The 20,734-nt window shown below is 53.9% G+C and overlaps 9 protein-coding genes across 9 annotated transcripts; 4 read left to right on the forward strand and 5 right to left on the reverse strand.

The window, feature by feature from the left end:
* Positions 1-699: 699 nt before the first annotated feature.
* MRE11 (meiotic recombination) lies at positions 700-3,040 on the reverse strand (the record flags this gene model as incomplete). Its single annotated transcript, XM_064834115.1, has 2 exons — positions 700-2,972; positions 3,025-3,040. 2 exons carry the CDS (start codon positions 3,038-3,040, stop codon positions 700-702), a joined length of 2,289 nt encoding a protein of 762 aa, XP_064697979.1.
* Positions 3,041-3,325: 285 nt separating this feature from the next.
* RSM19 (mitochondrial ribosomal small subunit component) lies at positions 3,326-3,768 on the forward strand (the record flags this gene model as incomplete). Its single annotated transcript, XM_064834116.1, has 4 exons — positions 3,326-3,368; positions 3,422-3,437; positions 3,494-3,673; positions 3,726-3,768. 4 exons carry the CDS (start codon positions 3,326-3,328, stop codon positions 3,766-3,768), a joined length of 282 nt encoding a protein of 93 aa, XP_064697980.1.
* An 873-nt stretch (positions 3,769-4,641) lies between these two features.
* On the forward strand, positions 4,642-7,204 carry LTS14_001408 (uncharacterized protein; the record flags this gene model as incomplete). Its single annotated transcript, XM_064834117.1, has 2 exons — positions 4,642-4,771; positions 4,974-7,204. 2 exons carry the CDS (start codon positions 4,642-4,644, stop codon positions 7,202-7,204), a joined length of 2,361 nt encoding a protein of 786 aa, XP_064697981.1.
* Positions 7,205-7,763: 559 nt separating this feature from the next.
* On the forward strand, positions 7,764-10,067 carry LTS14_001409 (uncharacterized protein; the record flags this gene model as incomplete). The annotated part of the gene is made up of 2 exons (XM_064834118.1): positions 7,764-9,150; positions 9,259-10,067. The coding sequence occupies 2 exons, from the start codon at positions 7,764-7,766 to the stop codon at positions 10,065-10,067; spliced, it is 2,196 nt and encodes a 731-aa protein (XP_064697982.1).
* An 803-nt stretch (positions 10,068-10,870) lies between these two features.
* On the reverse strand, positions 10,871-11,278 carry LTS14_001410 (uncharacterized protein; the record flags this gene model as incomplete). The annotated part of the gene is made up of 1 exon (XM_064834119.1): positions 10,871-11,278. One exon carries the CDS (start codon positions 11,276-11,278, stop codon positions 10,871-10,873), a length of 408 nt encoding a protein of 135 aa, XP_064697983.1.
* A 743-nt stretch (positions 11,279-12,021) lies between these two features.
* On the reverse strand, positions 12,022-12,446 carry LTS14_001411 (uncharacterized protein; the record flags this gene model as incomplete). Its single annotated transcript, XM_064834120.1, has 2 exons — positions 12,022-12,210; positions 12,330-12,446. The coding sequence occupies 2 exons, from the start codon at positions 12,444-12,446 to the stop codon at positions 12,022-12,024; spliced, it is 306 nt and encodes a 101-aa protein (XP_064697984.1).
* Positions 12,447-13,013: 567 nt separating this feature from the next.
* On the reverse strand, positions 13,014-15,239 carry NRC2 (serine/threonine protein kinase, AGC; the record flags this gene model as incomplete). Its single annotated transcript, XM_064834121.1, has 4 exons — positions 13,014-13,446; positions 13,522-13,927; positions 13,993-14,292; positions 14,351-15,239. The coding sequence occupies 4 exons, from the start codon at positions 15,237-15,239 to the stop codon at positions 13,014-13,016; spliced, it is 2,028 nt and encodes a 675-aa protein (XP_064697985.1).
* A 2,213-nt stretch (positions 15,240-17,452) lies between these two features.
* On the reverse strand, positions 17,453-17,950 carry LTS14_001413 (uncharacterized protein; the record flags this gene model as incomplete). Its single annotated transcript, XM_064834122.1, has 1 exon — positions 17,453-17,950. The coding sequence occupies one exon, from the start codon at positions 17,948-17,950 to the stop codon at positions 17,453-17,455; it is 498 nt and encodes a 165-aa protein (XP_064697986.1).
* Positions 17,951-18,684: 734 nt separating this feature from the next.
* LTS14_001414 (uncharacterized protein) lies at positions 18,685-19,992 on the forward strand (the record flags this gene model as incomplete). The annotated part of the gene is made up of 2 exons (XM_064834123.1): positions 18,685-19,647; positions 19,750-19,992. 2 exons carry the CDS (start codon positions 18,685-18,687, stop codon positions 19,990-19,992), a joined length of 1,206 nt encoding a protein of 401 aa, XP_064697987.1.
* Positions 19,993-20,734: the final 742 nt, after the last annotated feature.

Genomic DNA, 20,734 nt, shown 5'->3' on the forward strand with positions numbered 1-20,734 from the left:
TTTCTTGCCACCGATATCCTCCCGTAGCGAGTAGGAGCGAGCAGTTAGCAAGCAGTAGTAGTATCAGATCGGACTGAGCAGCCGCGCGAACATATGAAAAGGTGGCAGACTGAACAAGAGAGAAGCAGGGAAGGCAGCCAGAAGATTTCACGGGATGTGTGCCTCCAAACCGTGTCCCGCCAGCTATACATATCTGTACATTCATGTATGCAGACTCCCGATATCAAAACCATCATCGCGCCCTCGAGTTCCTTGTCACCACGAACACCAAGACAATGACGCTGGCCTTCTTCGTTCATTGTACGTCTGTGGCGTGACCGTGGGAAGATTAGAGTTCAACGGTTAGTGATGCTCGACATGGTTGAAACACGCATCTACTAGCGTTCACATTGTGGTTGCCGATGAGATCGCTGACGCACGCTTGAGTTTGGCGAAGAGAAAGGGAGATTCTGTAGGAGTCTTTAATGTAAAATGGAGGGTATCTTTCATGGTCCGCTATGCTATGCTACGCTATACTATGCTATGTGACACATGTCGCTAACGAGACTGCAAACTGCAAGACGCCTCGCTATGCTATGCTATGCTGCCGAAGCACCCTTCGTAGTATCTGCGCGCATAGAGGCAGGCAAGTCTCTCAGATCGCAAGTAGTCTTCAATGACAGAGGCCAAACAATGTCCCACGGCCTCATCAGTATATCTCTACCGCCTCCCTCCCCTCCCCCTCGTCGCAGCCGCAGCCTTCGGAGGAGGCTCAAAAGCATCATCATCACTAATCTCATCATCACTGGGCTCAGCATTCCTCTTCGGCAGCGCCTTCGACTTAGTAGGAGCAGCCGCAGACCTCGAACCATTACCATTCGCTGGACTACCACCGAAGAACGATCCGAGTTGACTCTGCGCACCAGTCGCCGCTTTCGTCGCGAGAGATTTAGCAGGCGCGGCTTTCTTCGCTGCAGCTGGAGCTTTCTTTGCTGGTGCCTTCTTGGGCTTGACGAAGAGGCCCTCGTCTTCTTCTTCTTCTTCTTCTTCCTCGTCGTCGTCGAGTTCGATGGGGTCGTGGCCGTTTGTCATCATCACATCGTCATCATCGTCGTCATCTTCATCATCCTCCTCGAAAATCTGCTGCTTCTTCTTGCCTCTCCCGGGTGCAGCCTTAGCCGCCGTCTTCTTTGCCGCCGCAGTACCTGCACGACTAGCGCCTCTGCCACCTCGGCTACCTCTTCCACCCCTCCCACCTCTCGAACCTTTACCCTTCGCCGGCCGCACCTCCTCCTCCTCTTCATCATCAATCGGCTCTCCATCATCATCCCTCACAATACTGGCGATATTATCCTCCCAAGGTCCTTCAACATCACTATCCCACTGATCTGGCTTCGGCGCCCGACCCTTCTTCTTCCCCTTCCTCTTGAGCTCTCCCTTCTCAAACGCCGTCTCCAAATTCTCCCGAAAAGCCATCATCATCTCCTCCACTCTCGCCTCATCAATCTCATCGTCTTCATCGCCTCCAACCAAGTGACTAACCTGGACTTTCAGCGCACTCTCCACGAATTCGGTCATGGCTTCTCGATCGTCTTTGTCAACGAATTGCGTCACGGCATCGGAGAAATTGTTTTGGGGGAGGATAGTGAGATTTTGCGCGCGGAGGAAGTCGTCCACTAATTCGCCGACTTTGATGGCGTCCATTTCCATTTGAGCGGCTAGGACGTCTCCTTCGGGCATGTCTGCGTTGCCCCTGCTGGTACGTGTGGCTTGGCGTTTGCGGTGGAACTGCACTACATCGTTCACGTTCGCAACTCGCTCCACAAAGCGATTGGAAAATCTCTGAGCGTTGTCGATCTCGAAGCGTCCGCCATCAGGTGCGCTGTAATCGACTCGTAGACGGATGAGTGGCTTGGGAAACCCCTCCTCGTCATCCTCTTGGCTGTGTGTCTTCGACCACTCTTCCCTAGCTTCCTCGATCATCTCGTTAACTTGTTCATCAAGATAACGTGTGATCTTTGGTCGGATATCATCAGCCCGGAAAGAAAGCTCGTTCATGTGTTTGTCATCGGCGAGGATGAGATCCCGATACACGAAAGGTCGCACAGTCCTCAGGCGTATCGTCTCGATGTCGAAGTCCTTGCCTTTTATGCTGATGATTGCGACCTTCTTTTCTTTCGACTCGCCTTGCACTAGTGATGTAGCGACAGATGAGCCGGGCTGCATGACCCGAAAACCTTTCTCTGGGTTCCTCTTGGGCTCGATAAGGCACTCGTGTTCGTGGCCCCATACTACTAGATCCATGAACGATGGCAGGAAGCTTTCGGGTAAGTAGCCCGTGTTTGTGTGTGCGTGATGGTTCTGATGGACGCTCATTAAATTAAACCAGTCATCCTTCTGCGTGTTGGGTTGGAAGAACTTGACGCCACCGTCTCGAAAAGTGCGGAAGAGGCGCTCATCTCGTACATTGCTCATGCCGTAGAGTGCGAGCTTCGTGTTGCCTTTCTGCATCAGCACGGGCTTGACCTGAATGTTGTCCGACTCAGGAGTTCGACCATAGTAATTGAGCAACCCAGACATTTGCAGCAGATCCAGCGCAGCCAGATGGCCTTCACCTTCGCCAGCAGGGTCATCGTGGTTCCCGTGTATTGAAAAGACAGGTATGGCAACATTAATGTCTGGATCCTCGTAGTTGACATGATTGAAAGCTCCAGCAAACACCTCACTCGCATCACTCAACATCTCCAGCTCGCAAGGCTTGTCGCCGTAGCAGTTCATCCGAAGACTGCGCATCACCTGATACATGGACTTCCGGCTTGGTTTGTTCTCGTGGAAGAGGTCGCCAGCGAGCAGGACCATGTCGACATCGTAGTCCTTGGCCAGACACATAACCTCATGGAAGGATTGCCAGCTATCGTTACCGCGGACGGAGTCACGCTCGTTGTAGCCTACATGATTGTCCGTCGAGATCAAGACACGGATGGTGTCCGCAGCTACTCTCGTTTGTCAGTGTGATTGTCAGGACATCGATGTCGCGAGGCTTACCTGTGTATTTTGGCATGCTGTCGATCAGAGTCGATGTCAGCGGCTCAGAAGGAAGTACAAAGAAAGGTTCGTGATTTGTATGTGCACTTCATAATATGAACAGATATTGAAGAAGAAAGATATATGTAGACGGCAGACAAACGAAAGTGAAGGTTAGTGATTGGTCGCTCGACCCGAACGCCTTGTACGCGCTCGCACGGGCCTTCTGACAGCGGTTCGTGCCGAGAAGAGCCCGCATCGATGAGATGAACATTCGACGACGAGCTCGTTGTGAAGGAATGAATAGTGCAGCATCTTCATGATGAGAGTCACATCACCGCTCCTTGCTCGCTCCGTCTGGAAAGGTGCGTAACACGCCACAATCTCCACAGCCTTCAAATGCTAATATACTGCATAGGACCGCATATCGTCCCGTAAGATACTCACCTCCTCGAAAACCATCGTTTCGACATACTGACCCTCTCCAAAGTCTCCCCATCGTGCGACCGAAACAAGGCGAACGTGTGCCTCCGATCAAGACGCAAGCCCGATCAGCGACCATCCTGCCGAACTTCGTGGGCTTGATCTTCCAGATCCACAATGGCAAGATATACAATGATGTGCGCATCACGGAGGACATGGTAGGACATAAGCTTGGAGAGTTTTCGGCGTGAGTACGGGCAAGGCTTGGGGCCTGGAGCAGGTGCTGACAGTAATATCAGAACGCGGAAGAAGTTCACTTACAAGCAGACGAAGAATAAGTGATTGATATACCAGATATTGGACTTTTGCGCCGCAGTCGTCTGGGACTCCCACTGCGGTACCGCAGCGGCCTCACAGCTCCCATCATCGACTTGACACGGGCACTGTGTCTACCGAGGACTGCCTAGCCTCAAGCCTAGGCTGGGCCGGGTCGGATAGCGTGTTGACGCGCTTGTCTGCCATACGGGTCGCGGCCAGGGGAGAAGCCTGACCTCTGGTGTCGCTGCATCTCAGTGCGGACGATTTCGAAGCATGAATGACGTCGAAGGCATTGGGAAGTCATTGCAAAGTCCAAATACGCAAATGGAATGCCATACCTGCAGCAGTCGTTGTGGATTCGTCTTTAAACGATCCGCGCTTGCGTTATGCAGCTGAAAGGAGGTGCTCGCCGAAGCAGATCAATGCATCAAGCACGATAGCGTGTATGCCGCTGCTAAACTTATGTAGAAGCTGTAATAGCGCTGCAACAGCAGCGTATCGAACCGCTCCTGCCCCAACTATCGAACGCAGCTGCTTTAGTGCCGATGACGCACCTGCGCAGGCTGCATCCTCTACTTCCAACACTTTGGCTCACTTCAGGCAGCATCAGACATTGTCCTTCCACACTGATGGCAAGCATATCGCTCTTTCGAGATGAGAGCTGAGGCTGTGCAATCAGTCCTTCATTGTTGCATCGTGGATCCGCCTCCCGATCATGCACACCACAACACTACCACTCGCTCACAGTCGCTAACCGACCATTCCAACAATCTTCATACACTCGCTCGCTTCACCCAAAGCACCAAAATCAAAAGTATGTCGCATGCAGTACCTCATACTAGCGATGCCGTGCTGACCTTCTGCAGATACATACAACCGCCTGCCGATACGTCGCATATGGCCCCGAACATCGCACGCCGCGTGTACTCCGCCGAGCAGCTCCATCGTTTCCGGAGTGCCAGCTCGCAGCCAAGGCTTCACGAAGCCATCGAAGAGCACGATGTCGAAGATGCCGAGCTGATCAAGGGTATGTCGCCATCATACCTCATACCTTAGGCAGATAAGGCAGCGCGAGAGCCTGCCCCACTACCTCTCCTCGAAGTCCCAAACACGCCCCCTACACCTCATATACTTACCTATCTCCTATACAACAATGGAGTCACCATCACGCTGGGTCTTTGACCTCGTCGATACGCCGATCTCGAAGCGTGTGTTGACAGAATCACCAGAACACGTCCTCCGTGGCTCCCGTTCTTTCGCAGCACGCTCGTGGAAGTCTCGCGCTTCTGTCCCTTCGCTACGCGTACCATCGAACAACGAGAACCGCTCAACTAATGTCTCCGACAACGGCCGTCCTGCCGCTCTGTACATCCCTCGCGCCGTACCTATTCTCGGCGAGATAGTTGGCAACAACCAGATTTTGCGACCACCGTTCTTGGGCTACAAGCCAGGTCCTTCACCAACGCCCTCACTCCGCAAGAAGAAGATTGAGTCTCTCGTCAAAGCTCATGGCTCGCCTGATCACGTCCGCGTCACTGCCGGTGGTCGTATCGTTCCTAGCGAGCAGTCACCTTTGTGCCACCCACGCTACGGCTACAGCGCCATCAAGACCAATGGCGGGCTGATCAAGTTCGCTCCCAATCTGTCATCAGGCAAGGCCACTTGGACACAAGCTACACAGAATGGCTTTGTGGCTCAAGATGTCAATGGTCGCCTCTGCCAGATCGTCGACGGTACAATCCTGCCCCTGCACGAAACCGAAGCTGGTCTGCAGCTGTACATCCCTGCCCCGAACCTCAACATTACGCAGCCTGTACCCGCCATGGTCGCGCCACATATGCCAAGCAACCGTCTTGTCTCAGCTGGCACTGCTGTACACGCAGAAGGCCTGCAAGAACCTCCAGTCATGTCGCAGATCCATGCGCTGGAGCTTGAGTATAGCAAACTTGAGCATGAGCTCAAGGATGTCGACAAGACTGAAGTCCTGCATGGCCGTGCAATGGGCAAGGGTGCTCGAGATGCACTTATCGCCAAGCGTCGCGAGCTCATTGTCAATCTAGACAAGATCCGCAAGGCGCTTAAGAGCTTGCGTGAGCAGCCCATGTCGACATCTCCACCACAAGCCTTTGGTGGGAAGTCAATCTCGCCGCCGCGCAATCGTCTGCCAGCCTTCCTCCAACAGCGCCAGAATCAACCGACAGCCATGCCTGGCTTGCAGAATGGTTTGCCAATCTATGCACCAGGCTTCGGTGGTGCTCCTACGGCTCCAGGATTCGGCGGCCCTTACAACTTCCACACGACCCCATCGCCAGACTCAGGCTTCGGTGGGCAGTCCTGGCCCATGCCGCCGCCAACAATGTTCATGCCACCTCCACCTTTTGATGGCTCAATGTCGTCCACCTCTTTGCCTTATCCCGCCGTTCCACTTGACATGGCACCAGCTGTCCTTCAGCAACCCATCGCTAATCAGTTGATCACCGGCCATCTGCCACAAAATGATGGAGCTCGCTCGTTCGCGGACTTGCAGAAGGTGTCGTCACCAATGCACTCACGCGCACTGCCAATCAAAGCACCACACAGTGCTGTCAAGTCCAGTCTCAACCCCATGAGTCCAATCTACAAGCCTGATACTGGTATGCTACCTGCGCAAGACACTCGAACCCTCGCGAAGCCTACCATCAAGCCGGTTGACAGTCCCACCAAAACCATGCATAAGATACACAGCTCAAGCGTTTCAAGTCTCGCCACTGCCGACTTCTTCCCAACCAACACGACTGAATACTCGACGCGCAAGTACACGAACGATACGACTGACCACACCGAGGACAAAGAGAATGTCGATCCTGTCACGCCAGCAAAGGCCACTTCTGGCCTCACTCATGTCCATTCCACTCCAGTCGCTCCACCAGCCACACCGATCGATGGTGTTCCGGACCGCTCCCAAAACGTCTCGCCAAAGACACGCATCTTTACCGAGCTTCGCAGCCGCGCCTCCAGCAGCCAGTCAGACGAATGGCTAGCCGGCTACCAAGCGGGACTGCAGCAAGTCGCAACGATGACTGGTTTCCAATTTCCCCAGCAACGTACAGGCTCCGATCAACGTCTGGCCGCCGCCTCCGAAACCCCCCTTGACCAGCACAACGCCAACGAGAAGCTACCAAGGGCTCAACATCCTCCCTCTCGCTGCCTCTCCGCCACTACCACAAGCATTGGCTCACGACCCGGACGTATCTTCTCCGGTCTCTTCGCTCAAGTCGACTCCTCCACCGCTACGGAATCGGTCCACGCTCCTTCACCTTCTGGCAACAACAACCACGAGAAGTCTCCAGAGAAGTCCTCAAAGGCCTCACCTGCTAGACAGAAGTTCGAGAAGATTGCGGAGAGTGTTGGCATCAAGGTTGATAATCTGTCGCCTACGAAGAAACGTTGGAGGGATGTTTGGAGATCTTCGAAGAATTAAATGGGGTGATGGAGCATGGTATGACTGGTGAGGAGGGAAGTTGGGATACGGGCCAAGAGCAGAAATAAGAGTTGGTTGCACTATGGTTTGGCAAGAGCATGGCTATTTGATTGGTAGATGGGTGCTATAGGATACACATGGCAGCTTGGATGGAGCTACGAGACTCCCACGACAGAGATAGCTATGACATGGTCGGCATCATCAGTGGCGGTATATGCTTATCTAGTTCATGAGATGTATGAGTAGATTGAAGAATGTACAGCAATTGTAGCTCTCTACATATACTGGCGAATCGATTCTGATACACTTCATCCTGCACCTGTAATATCAAGTATCACGTGCCTCAGGCATCCTTGCCTCGCAACCTCATGTCTCGAAAGGCTGCTGCTTCTTATGATACACATCTACATCTGCGTGCTCTGTGCCATATGCCTCATTACTCGACCGTGCGAGATCTGCCCGTGACTCGTCGATCTGCAATAGTAATTCGCGATCGAACGCGTCCGTAGCTCTGTGCTTCCCGGAGATGTTTACATGGCCCTCAGCACCATGATCGATCATGGACCATCTCCCTCTGAAGAACGCAGTGCCAGAGTTCCGGGTCCACTATTATGGCTCTCCAAGCTACGAGAAGGGTGACTTCTGGTCCTTTCCCAACCGACAAGGATGGCAATATGTGAAGGACATCAGTGTCTTCGAAGGTGGCACTGTTGACCAACTTGCGGCCTTGCTGCAGGCATGGCTCTTCTTCGGCCTTGTACAAGAGGTGACTGGAGAGCCACTTGACCAGGATCGCTTTTCGTCAAGGGCTCCGCTAGGCTCCGAATCGAGCCTTACAACATCTGCATTACCTAGCCTCATCACTGCGTGGACAGATCGCACAGAGGTGCTAGAAACCTCGACAAGACGCGCGGAGCGCTTAAGAGTGTACACCATGTTGCAAGAGACCACCGATGTTCTCTGGCAGATTGATGCGCAGGTGCACCACAAGCCAAAATACATCGCTGCTCAACTGCCGCCTGCGCTCCTTTTATCACTTGCTCTGGTCGTAGAAGCCTTTAAGCTCGCAAGTGCGCGCGCTTTTCAGGAGCCCTACATCCCGACCGGGAAAACTGGACAGCGTTTCTTGCGTAAGCTCCTGTCGGCGAATGGCTGGTGTCCGAGCTTGATAAGATCAGCGTTGACGCATCTTGATCTGGGCACTGTCGTCTACGTGATCTCCCTCGGCCCATGTGAGAGGGAGAAGGATCACAGCGAGTGTACCGAGATCATATGTCTTGCTTTGCAGACAGCAGGCGTGCGGACGCCCAGCCATACGCAAGACTGTTCCAACCCATGCTACAATGTTGAGCCGGATCTAATTGACATAATCAAGCTGATTGGCAAAGGATCTATTCCTTTGCTCTACTTTGTCAAGAAACCTTACCATGTGCCAATCACAGATATCGCCGGATACGATGATCAGACCAATCCTCCCACAGCAGCACTTGGTCTGGGCGTCCGAGAGTACAAACCTGGAGACCGCTACACTGCACATTCGCACGTGTTTGGAGAAGGCACTGGAAACACTGAAGGTCACTACTTACCGAAGTGTGCATTGCTCGAGATATGGCAAGTCCTGCAGGCGCAGATGCAGCGAGAAAACGGGAGCTCTCCAAGCGATTCTTGGGGAGAGGGTTCGCCACTTTTCTGGATGGATACATTATGCGTACCAGTCGCTCCCCACCACCAGCAATTGCGGAACTCGGCAATCACGCACATGAGACAGATCTATCAGAACGCAATTCGGGTGCTTGTCCTCAGCCCGGAGACCCGGAAGCTCGACAGTGGTGCGCTTATCATCGAGCTTTATGCAAAGACGTTCTTGTCGGGCTGGATGCAAAGGCTATGGACCTTGCAAGAAGGCGCGCTCAATCCATGCCTTGCCGTTGTGGATGGGAAGAGTAGTATGTTTCACGTATGGGATGCCAAATATGACTACCGCACACACCGGTGTCATAGAATCCTGCAGGATCTACGTCGGGTACTCGAGTATCAACTTTGTTCTTCTGCAGGTGCTTTATACGACCAAGCCACCTCCGCCGAACAGGTCAGAGTGCGCGAGCAACGTGTGCTCATCGCTTTCAAGGATCGTTTTGCCAGTCGGAAGGGCGATGAAACGATCTGTATAGCAACATTTCTCGGACTCGATCCGTCACCACTACTAGCGATTGATGAGCACGAGCGAATGCCTATGCTACTGCAAATGATGCCACATGTACCAGATAATGTACTCTTCGGGCGTGGTCCGAGGTTGGAGAGGATAGGATTTGGGTGGTGTCCACAGACACTGCTTGCGCCATATGGCATCGAAGTGGTGGTGTCAACTCGTCACAAGCCTACGTCAGAAGACGGGACTAGCTTAGTCGAGGTCAGACCGCCAAATGTCTTGTCACCAGAAGGTCTCCATACTACACTGCCGGCCATCATGCTGGCTGGGCCTGCACGTACCTCTGAGCCGGTGCTAATGCGAGATACCTCTGACTTCATGCTAGACGGGAAGCTCTACGCCATAACGCTCCTCGAAGACGCTCGATCGTGCTTTCATCGCCGTGCCAGCGAGTTCGCAGCAGAACAGTATCTCGCGCTACTCCTTGCACTCCCAGCTGGCCGTGAATACATGGCTGCATTAGACAAATACGCTACTGCCGTCCTCGTGGGTATGAGCGATGACACTACGGATGAAGTGGCCAAAGTGCGATACTACTGCAAGATTGGCACCACACGCATAGATTTCATTCCAGGCGTTACAGTGCTCCCTGAGGAGAGGCATGCCTATGCTACTTGGGTGCTTCCGCCGATGCAGAGATGGATTGTTGATTGACCACACTATACTGCTTGCGCACAGCACACCGTCATCACTACCAACGTATCCTCACCTGATCGGTCCGAGCGCTGCACGCAACCACTCCATGCTGTGCTGTGGTTAAGTTGACGCTTCACGTAATCGATACCTACATTTGATCACCGTCCGATCAACACCAACGTCCAGCATGAGGTACAGCGGAGCATCTTCGGGTCATAACAACGTCAGGAACAAGTGAACGGAAGTCGATATGGCGCTAGCTTTATGTGTGCTCTGTATGCTGTAGTACTACTGTGAAAGCCGTGAAAACCTTCGACGCCAACGCAAAGCAGTGTCATCAGCATTGTCATCAGCATTGTCCATGACCTGCCAAAGGCAAGAGAAGGCCATGCACTCACTGAGCATAACGATACTTCAATCGTGAGCCATGTACGACGATCCCTCGTCGAGCCATCCTCTTGCCACACCCTATCCTCTTGCCGCAACCATTCCCACACCTCCTCGTCCTGATGCAGGAAAGGCTACGCGCTCCGCCATTATGCTGATCAAAATAGTGCAGAGCGTCTGTATGAGACTCCCTATCCAGCTATCTCACGCCATCCTCTTGGTCACCTGTGCCGCCGTCCAAACCATGCTGGCTATGAGAAGGCCCAACGCTCCGTTGTACAGAGCATAGGAACGACGATTTATCGTCGCGCCATCCTCATGCCATCATGCTTTATGTTGCGACCACCGCAGCTCGTGTTTGCTTGTGGTCGCTGTCATCTTATTGTTGATTTTACGTTTTGCTGGACGCGGACTCGACGGCCTTGATCGGGTGGTCATGGGGAGATAGACAGTGAGAGGAACTCCAAAAGCATTTGCTCCTCAGAGTTCGCGCGACTCTTAGTTTCGTTCGCTAGGTCATTGACAGCGGTCGCCGAGTCCACTCTGGTGATCGTGGAACCTCCTGCAGCGATAGCCCAGTCCTCTTCGTCTTCGGACGTGTCCTCCGCACTTTCCTCCAAGTCTTCTTCATCGCCCTTGGCAGCGTCACAACCATGCAGCCAGTCCTTGAACTCGGCTCGTGTTTTCCACTTGGGTGGCTCTGGCACACCCAGTGGAGTGCCGGGAGGATCCTCAACAAGCCCAACGATAAACTCGTTGGAGAGGTAGCTGATTTTCCTGGTGGACCTGGGCGGGACTGAGGCTGGAGCGACTGGATTGATAGAGACCCAGCGTTGTTGCATCTACCTCAATTCGAAGTCCGGAGTCTACGGGAGCAAGCGCTCGGCCAGGTACCTGGAAACATCACTCGTGCATGATGAGACTCGCCAACACACTTGTACACGAGCTCGCTCATGCTGCAATGCTGCCGAGACCCGATATTAGTGCGAACGAAATCTGCGTCCTGAATGGCTGCGCAACCAGTGAGGAAGGATTCGAGCTTGAGAACGCTCTGTTTGGTGGCATCTTGACCAAGGCACCGAGTTTGGATAGTCACGATCGCATCGCTGTCGTACCGCGAATGCTCGAATGGCCGGATGCTCGGATCACAGCCGCGTACGATGGGTTGTCTGGCGGTCATCGAATCTTTTGTCGCTCGCCGCAACAAGCTCGACCGTGGCGCTCTTTGAAGCATGACTTTCTGAAGGCTCAAGTCGAAAGTTAAGTGGAAACGCCACTGAGAAGGGCGGGGCAGGAGGACTTTAAGGGTACCACTATTGGTGAGATGGGTGCCGGCCTCCTCGCGACCAGAGGCATCCTCGCACGAAGCAGACGTCCGAGGCTGGCCGCAACAACCTCTTGCACGAAAATGCGAAATCGCTCTCGGCCAAGCGCGCAAACAGCAGCCTTCGGGCATCTAGGCCAGCGTGAATACATGCCAATCCCCATTTGCGACCACACCCGGCATTCTTTGCCATCAGATCCAGACCGCTTGTAGCATCGGCTCGACAATCAGCAGCACCATCACCAATCAGCTTACCACCCATCACCGCCTCGGCGTACTCCCCTCCTCCCCACCAGCCTCGTCGCCAAAAATCTCCTGCTGCAGCACAATACTATACACACTCGCCTTCAACAACGTAAAAACCGTCGTGGTCTTGCGCTCCAAACCCCTCAGCGCATCCAGGATTTCCGCCGAAGGGTTCGCAGCAAGCTCTGCTAGGATTGTGGAGAGCTGATAAACATCTCTAATCAGTAGCTATTTCTTGGTCGGGATGCGATGCTGGATCGATTCAATCGACTGATAAGTGCGGTCATCGCGTCTCTCTTGTATCGTAGGAGAACTAGACTTACCCCATCAAGATTCCCAACCAACTTCGCATACTCGTCCAGAACTTCTTGCTCAAGGGGACTCAATTCGCCTTCGCCATTGGCAGCGGCGTGCGGTCGTGTATCAAGCGAGGCGTCCATGCTGTAAGTGTGCTGAGCAGCCGTGTCTTGATATCGCCCCGAATCACTTGCTATGCAACATGGCTCCTCTCGTTAGTAACGACAAAAGGTATATTTAGAAGTGATGGTCACTAACACAAAGTACGTTGAGGTTCAGTAACGCGTCCGGACATGGTCTTGGCGCGAGTCAACCAATCAGAGACGTCCTCTCCCAACACCCAAACAAACACCACCGACACGATTTATACACTGCCAGCGAAACTGGAACATCGTAAAACGAGGCCTTGGCACAATATCTACAATAGCCCTAGTGAGAGTCTCCCAGAATCATCAATCGGTAGGCAGACACAGCCACCCTTAACCCCCCTTCCACGCCAATACGCCCATATAACACCTGCACCCTGCATGCCTGCCCTTCCCACCCATCTTAAGCCGTACTTCGCCATGCCCGAGATGATTCATGAGGTACAAGGTTCCCCCTCCGCTGAAAAGGAAAGATTCATATCCGTCCACTCCTTGACCCACATCACGATCAAGCATCTCCGGAAGTTCTGTCGCCCCACCACCAAGCACACCGCCACCACCTCCCTAACGCCCATTCGTCTTATAATGCCCCTCATCCCCCTCATGATGCAAAGTAACACTATTAAACTCCTCAAACGGATCGGCAATCTCCCCGCCCGGCGTCGCCAGCCCCGAATCAAGCGGAACCCCCTTCATCTTGGCCGCCGGGACCGCAAACCCCTTATTCTTTCCCCCACCAGCCCCATTCACCCCACCCCCACTCCCACGCCCACCATCCCCCAGATCCACCGAATGCGACTCCTTGACATTACGGAAATTAACCGTATCGATGCCTCGGCCCTGATTGGGGATGATGGGCGGTTTCGAGTGGCGAAGTAGCGCCCAAGAAGTCGAGCGGAAAAACGGATGGGTTTTCACGTCCGAGGCCCCCGCGCGGGACCCGAGCCGGCGGAGTTCGTCCTTGATGAGGAGTTTGCGGATGAGGGATTTGCAGAGACTGGAAAACAAGACAAACAAGACGTCAGCAAATTACCACCTGCAGAGTGATTTTGAGAGCCGGAAAAAAACTCACTTCGAAATATTCGGCCCCCCACTCCCCTCAGGAAAGGGCACCTCATCCCTCAGAATATTCGCAAACGTCGCATTCCGATTCTTGCCCTTGAACGGCGTAGTCCCAAACAACATCTCATAAATCAGAATCCCCAACGTCCACCAATCCACGGCACTCGTATGCCCACACCCCTTAATCACCTCAGGGGCGATATACTCCTCCGTCCCGACGAAGGAATTGGTGCGGAAATTGGCGATGCAGGATTTGGTGTCGATGGTGGGCATATTGGCGGAAGTGGGGTTGGAGGAGATGCCCGAGGCGGAGCGGTTGGAGGCGAGGATGATGGCGGGGAGGCCGCCGGGGTCGGATTGTTTGGAGAGGTCGAAGTCGGAGAGCATGATGTGGCCGGATTGGTGGAGGAGGATGTCTGGATGTCATAATCAGTACAGGGGTTCGATGTTTGGGGGGTTGGTATGGTGGTTTTGAACTTACTTTCGGGCTTCAGATCACGGTAGATGAAACCCATCAGATGCAGATACTCCAACGCGGCCGTCACTTCTGCGGCGTAGAATCTCGCCGCATCCTCATCCACGCACTTATTCGGTCTCGTCTGCAGAGCTCGGAAGAACTCGCCTCCGGAGCAGTATTCCATGCAGAGGTAAAGATGATCCTCGGACTGGAAACTATGGTAAAGCGTGACGATAAACGGGTGATTCGACGTCGCCAGAATTTCCTGTTCCGCAAGTGCTCGCTTGATCTTGTTGCGCTTGATCATCTCCTTCTTCGACAGCACTACCACTATATCAGCACAACTCCATCATGTCCACTACATCTCTTCTGCAAGACTTACCCTTCATAGCATATAACCTCGTACTCTTCTTCTCCCGCACCAAATACACCTTCCCCACATCCCCCTTCCCAATCAACTTGATCTTGTCGAAACTCCCCGGCCCCACCTCCACGTTCCGGACTTTGATGCTATTACTGCTGTACGTCCTTCTGAAAGCGATACTATTCCGGAGCTTGCCCGGTGTAATCACACCATTAATCCCAGGGACCGGCAGGAGATCATTATCCGCAGACACAGTATCCACCATACTCAACGCACTCGCACTCGCATTCCCATGTTGTGTCACGCCGTTGAGTCTAGGTGGTGCTTCATGCTCCGCCGTCTGGGGTCTGCTGTCCCCACTCGCACTCTTCTTCTTACTGAATAGACCCTGCGCATTGGGCGCACTGGCCACCCTTCGCAACTTCCTCGCCAGCTCTTCCTTCCCTGATACTGCAGCGGCATCCTTGGCTCCGGCTTCGGCAGCGGCAGTCTTGGGTGTGTGAGGTGTATCTGGTGGTGAAGGCGGCACGCTGCCATCATTATGATGTCGTAATGCGGGAGGACCTTGATGTTGAAAGTAGGGGTTCGCATGCGCAGTCGGGCTCATCCCCTCATCTAGCTGATTGCCCTCGGAAGCTACCGTTGTGCTTCTCGTCCGGCCCAGGTGTGGTATGAAGCGGCTGTTCCGCAGACTGCTCTTATTGTGCTGGGGTTGTGGTGTGCGGGTGCCTTCGCTCTGACCGTCATGCTGCGAGCCATTCTCCGAGTTCGCGGACGATACGTCATTCTTGGAATTGATGCGGAAGAAGTTCTTGATCTTCTGGCCGGCCGAGTTGTTCACTTTGGCGTTGGGGTTGAGATTCACTCCGGAGAAGGTGCGCTTGCCCTCGGTGGTCTGGCCGGTCATGGTGGAGGTGGTGGTGGTGGAGGAGGGGGTGTTGCGTTTTGCCGCGAGGGCTGTAGTCATCTATCTCCGTCCAGCAGTGTTGATGTCCTTGGGAGGGGAAGCAAAGTTACCAGGAAAGTGCGGCAGTCACCCAACAGGGAGTGGAAGGGTGGAGAGAGTTGTTTACCGCATGCGGATTGGAAATCAATGTCTGAGACGTGTTCGGGAGGAAGGTTAACGACAGGGTGTAAATGGTACAGTAGTAATCGTAGCGGCTAACGGCTACTGTAGAACAAGAGGGACGGTTAGAGCTAGCCTTTGGTGGCGCGGCTTCTGGCTGCTCGGCTGAAAGTGCCGAAGTACAGTAGTTCGTACAGTAGGTCCCAAGATCGCACAGTGCGGCAGACAACAGGTGGTGGTCGTCGAGTAGGTTAGAACAGCCTCTACTGCTACTGTCCGAGGCTTTTCACATTCCACCTTCTGTAGGAGAGGGAGCGACTTTCACTCAGAACTCCCCAAAGACTGTGCCTCGAGACCAACCACAACCCCCAATTCTTGATTCGTCAGCACCAACTCGCCCCACTTCAAACATCGCAAGTGCAAAGCGTATGTAATGGCAAGCTGATCGGGCGACACGAGCAGCAAACACGTGCTTCGTGCTCGTGCAACATCACCTGTTCATACATAACCAAGCCACGGCCGATGGACTCCGTCAGGACTATATCTCTACTTAAATTATAGGCATATGTTTATAAATGCTTGCACGAGAGGAAAAAGAACTACAGATATTTTCTGCTAGAAGTAACACATCACTAGTTCTTAACTTGTACTATAGTGGTATATTTCTTCTACAAGATAATAGGGAATAGGTATATAGATCTCGACTCTAACAATCCACAAAAACTTTATTACATCTTCATTAGAATCTGCAGAGAATTAGCTATTACATTACCATACAGCAGTTTTTCATCTCCTGGACACAACAGGGATAGTAAGTCGAGACGACAGATAATACATTTTAGAGACATGGTGAGCTTCAGACAGAGGATATATCTAAGCCGCGACTCGTATTCTTACTCTCCACACCACAAACGTCCCAACACAAACGATAGCAGCAACTTCACCTCCCCCCCAAATCCGGCACAGCATTAGCCAACCTCGGCGCCCCAAGCGCCACAACCATCTCGCTCTACTTCGAGACAACAGCCCCATTCCTCCGACCCAGACGCTGACCCTGACGCTGACCCTGATCCTGACACTAAATCTCCACCACCCGGCCCATCCACTCCAACACAAACCCACCCTCCCAGTCCACAGCCGCCAAAATCTCCCCACCACCATTCCCATCGAGCCAAGAATCAGTGACTATGTGCTCCAAGCAGGATTCAGTCCAATGATATCGCTGACATCCAAGTTCTCAATCATTTCCATGTTGTGTGTGTGTATTTCCGCGAGAACAGTCGTGCTGCTTTGCTTTGCTTTGCTTTGCCAGGCTCGGGCTTGTTTACATCCCCAATCTACGGACCCTAGGGGCTAATCTCTGGATGTAGAAGGGTGCGCAGGTTGGGGAAGGAGCAACCCTCAAGCAGAGTAGTGGACCTGGGTGATGGAGCCATATCCTCACGGCGGCTGGATGGAGCAAGCATTTGGCGGGATCATTGGGGAGAAGAGACTTAGAGAGCAGTCTGCTCAATGGTCGTCGGTGTCTTGGCTGTTCGTTCTTATATACCCGTCCGGATGACCGGAGCAAAGAAGGGGTCCGTGCCAGCAATCTCAATCTCAATCTCAATCTTGATCTCGAAATGGCGATGCCGAGAGAAGAGGAGAGCAGAGCAAAGTAGAGTTGAGGGAAGCGCGGTTGCAGATGAGCAGCTTCACGAATCTTCACGGTTGTATTCGTAGCCAGCATTGATCGACATGACTTCGTTAAATCATGGACCTCATCCACGGCCCGGGTGCGTGTAATCCTTGATCGCCAACTGCAAGCTCTCCTCACCCTGGGCCGGCCAAACTTGGATGGAGGGTCTCCGCGCCATTCCCAAAACCCAGTAAGAATGCGATGGGCGACTTGCTCCACATCGCTGGCCGTCATTCACCTTCGAGCTCGCTTCCTCACCTCATCACCTTCCCCATCCAACCAGGCAAAAGCAAAGTCTTGCCTAATTGAGCAACATCCATCAAGCGCACCCCCACTGAAATCTCCATCCCAGCCAATAAACCACCAACCCACTCACTCACCCCCCCTCAGCAATCGGATTAGCATGCACCCTAACCCCCTGAATCCTAACCTCCTCCAAGGGCCTCCCCTTCCCATCAACCCGCACCCCCTCCAACCGATCCAAAACATCCCACCCCGCCACCACCCGCCCAAAAACCGTATTCCTCCCATCCAAATGCCCCGCAGCGGCAAACGTCACGAAAAACTGACTCCCATTCGTCCCCGGACCCTTATTAGCCATACTCAGCAGGCCCCTCCCGTGATGGCGGAGGGAGGGTTTGATTTCGTCTTCGAATTGCGCGCCGTTGTTATAGATGGAAGGGCTGGATTTAGTGGTGCCGGTGGCGGGGGAGCCGCCTTGAATCATGAATTGGGGTATGAGGCGGTGGAAGCGGGAGTGGTTGTAGGCGCCTGAGGCGGCGAGGGCGAGGAAGTTGTAGGTTGTTTTCGGGCAGGCGGCGCAGAAGAGTTCGAGTTTGAGGTCGCCGTGGGTGGTTTGGAGGGTCACTGCCATTATCTGCCGAGCGGTGTTGCTGTCCTCGCCGGTCGAGCGAAAAGGCACGGGTGAGGTGGTTAGTGGTTGTGGAATTGTCACATATGCAGGTCTATACTAGCTCGTCTCGAGGCGCATGTATGGAACTTGTCCCGCCGTTCAGTCCGTCGGGTAGTGGAGTGCTTAGCGTGGCACGAGAGTTGTGGGGCGCTCTAGACTCTAGACTAAACGAGTTAAGACAATAAGCGCCACGATTGTCATGAGCCACGATCCAATAATCCAATCCAATCAACCAGCACGGGGGTTCACTGTTGTCTTACTCCAACCGCATATATCGATACCTCGTCATTACCAGCACAGCGCATTATCGATTACGCCGACAGCTTTGCGGGACAATATAGCCTTGCGATTGTCATACAGCATCGGCATCAGCTTGCTTACTGGCTGCAGCATTCACTCGCATCTGACATAGCTTCGGCAACGGCTTCAGCTGCTCGTCGGGCTCTCATATACACACACATACAGCTCTTGGCGCAAAGACCACCACATACTCGCATAGCTTCGACACCACCACCACACACCATCATACACACACCACACCCACCCGATTCACCCACCTGTACTCCTCCACCGCATTCACCCACCTGTACTCCTCCACCACCACCACCACCCCCCCACCAACCTCTGAAGCGTCGCGACACCTCAGCTCGCGCCATGCGGTCCCGCTAAATGCACTCACCCCTCCGCCAACCCCAATGGCAGCCTTCGTCCGCATCTCCGGCCCCCCCAACTCAAACTTCCTGGTAGGCTACCCAGGAATCTCCGCCACCCTCCCACGAATAGAAGGAAAAGTCGAGATCCGACCCGGCGTGGGCATCTCCGCCCCCGTCGCCGTCTCCCTCGTCACCGTCTCCCTGCAACGCCGCGAGTCCATAAATCCGGCCGCGGAATCGATGATCCGATCTCAACTCAGCAATGCGCGGAAGGAGATCACCGAGCTTGTGGGGAAAGAGATGCTGTTGTTTCGCTGTGCGGCGGGGAGGGAGAGCGAGAGCGTACTGTGTATGGATTTGCCATTCGTGATCTTCATCCCCTACGGACGAGGCGGGGAGGAAATGGCCCGGCGAGTGCCGCCCGCGAGTCTACAGTTGGATAAGCGGACGGCGGAGACATACTACGAGCTGGTGGTCACAGTCCAACAAGGCCACCAGGATCAACGCAAATACGCCTTCCCCGTCCCCATCTCGCGCTACGACACCCTAAGCACCTTCGGCATGTACAACCGCCCGGAGAGTGCGGAGAGAGTGAGCGATCATCTGGTAACGCTGGGCATTAGTTTACCCCGCTGGAGCTACGGGCCCCTGGACCCGGTCTCAGTCTACATCAAACTCTCCCCGAATCCCGACTGGCTCCCAAAAGCCAAAAAAGTCACCATCCAATCCATCACGGTAGGAATCGACGAAGAAATCGTCTACAACCCCGAAGGCGACGAGCCGAAACGCAGCGTCAAAACCCTCGCCAAACACCAACAAGCTGTCGGGGTGCGGATGCCCGAGGCCGGGTATTTCACGAATCTGGGCCTGGTGTTTCCCGCTAGGGAGTTGAGGGATAGTGAGGGGGTTTTACCCAGGGGGAGGAAGGAGTTCCCCATGCATGCGGTGGTGGGGTTTACGACGACGGGGACGTTGTATAAGATTGAGTATTATCTTACTGTGAAGGTGCGATTCCTCCCCACCCTTATTCCCCAAAAGCATTTTTGCCCTCCACTAGTCAGACCACCCCTCGATCCCCCTCCCCACCTATACTGATATCTTGTCCAGGCCAAAATGTCCTCGGCCCGCGACATCGTCCTCCGCCAACCTATAGTAGTCTGTCCCTACGACCACGCGGGTTGCAAAGAGGAAATGGAAGCTATCGAGCAAGCGGCCAAGGACGCCCAGCATATTTCCCAGGATAATCCCATGTTACCTGCTGCTTCTGTTATTAAGGCGAATGATCCGGCTGGGTTGCGGATGTTGGGGGTTGCTATGATACAGGGGGTGCGAAAGGTGTTGATTGAGTGAACCCCCGCCTTACGAAACGAAGAACTGCTGGATCCGCTGGATGGATGGATTGTGAGATGAAGATGTGAAGATTCGTCGACGAAGAAGAAGAAGAAAGTGCTGGAACGAGCGCAAGATGTTCTGCGCGGCGCACGGACTAAACCGACATCGACGCCAGGCCGGACTGGGCGCGTACAGGGGCGGCGCATCAGTCGAGGCAGCAATAACGATCTTGGTTGTGCCCTTCCCCTGCCCTACCCTGTCCTTCTTCTTCCGGAACAAACCCATATAATGCAGGGAAGGGGCATTGTTCCAAGCACTTAACACCGCTCACCATTCGACCGGCTTCAGGACAGCTAGCAACACGGGCAACGAACATCAGGCTCGGCTCGGGACCGGCCACCAGCTCAGTAGCAGCATAGGGAAGCACGGAGTACGACGGCGGCAGACACACTCGGGGGCCGAAGCCGTGGGGAGGAGGGACTACGTCTTGCCGGGCGTTATCATTATCATGCTGGAGTGCCCGATTAGAATGGCTTGGCTTGGCTTTTGAAGGCTTTGAAAAAAAAGCTTCTTCGCGCGCGGACAGGGCAGCTTATACGGAGGTAATCGCTCCATACTTTCGCTTGGTACGACAGCAGGAAAGGGCGTTCATCTCTGGCGTTCTCGGCGCTGGAGGAACTTGACGTTAGCGTATGGGATTGGGATTTCTTGCATATGCATGGTGTTTGAGTCACCTTTTGGGCACGCTTTGGGCGTGCTT

The sequence above is a fragment of the Recurvomyces mirabilis genome (genome assembly GCF_035927965.1).
Source record: "Recurvomyces mirabilis strain CCFEE 5264 chromosome Unknown scaffold_3, whole genome shotgun sequence".
In the NCBI taxonomy this organism is placed as follows: Eukaryota; Fungi; Ascomycota; class Dothideomycetes; order Mycosphaerellales; family Teratosphaeriaceae; genus Recurvomyces; species Recurvomyces mirabilis.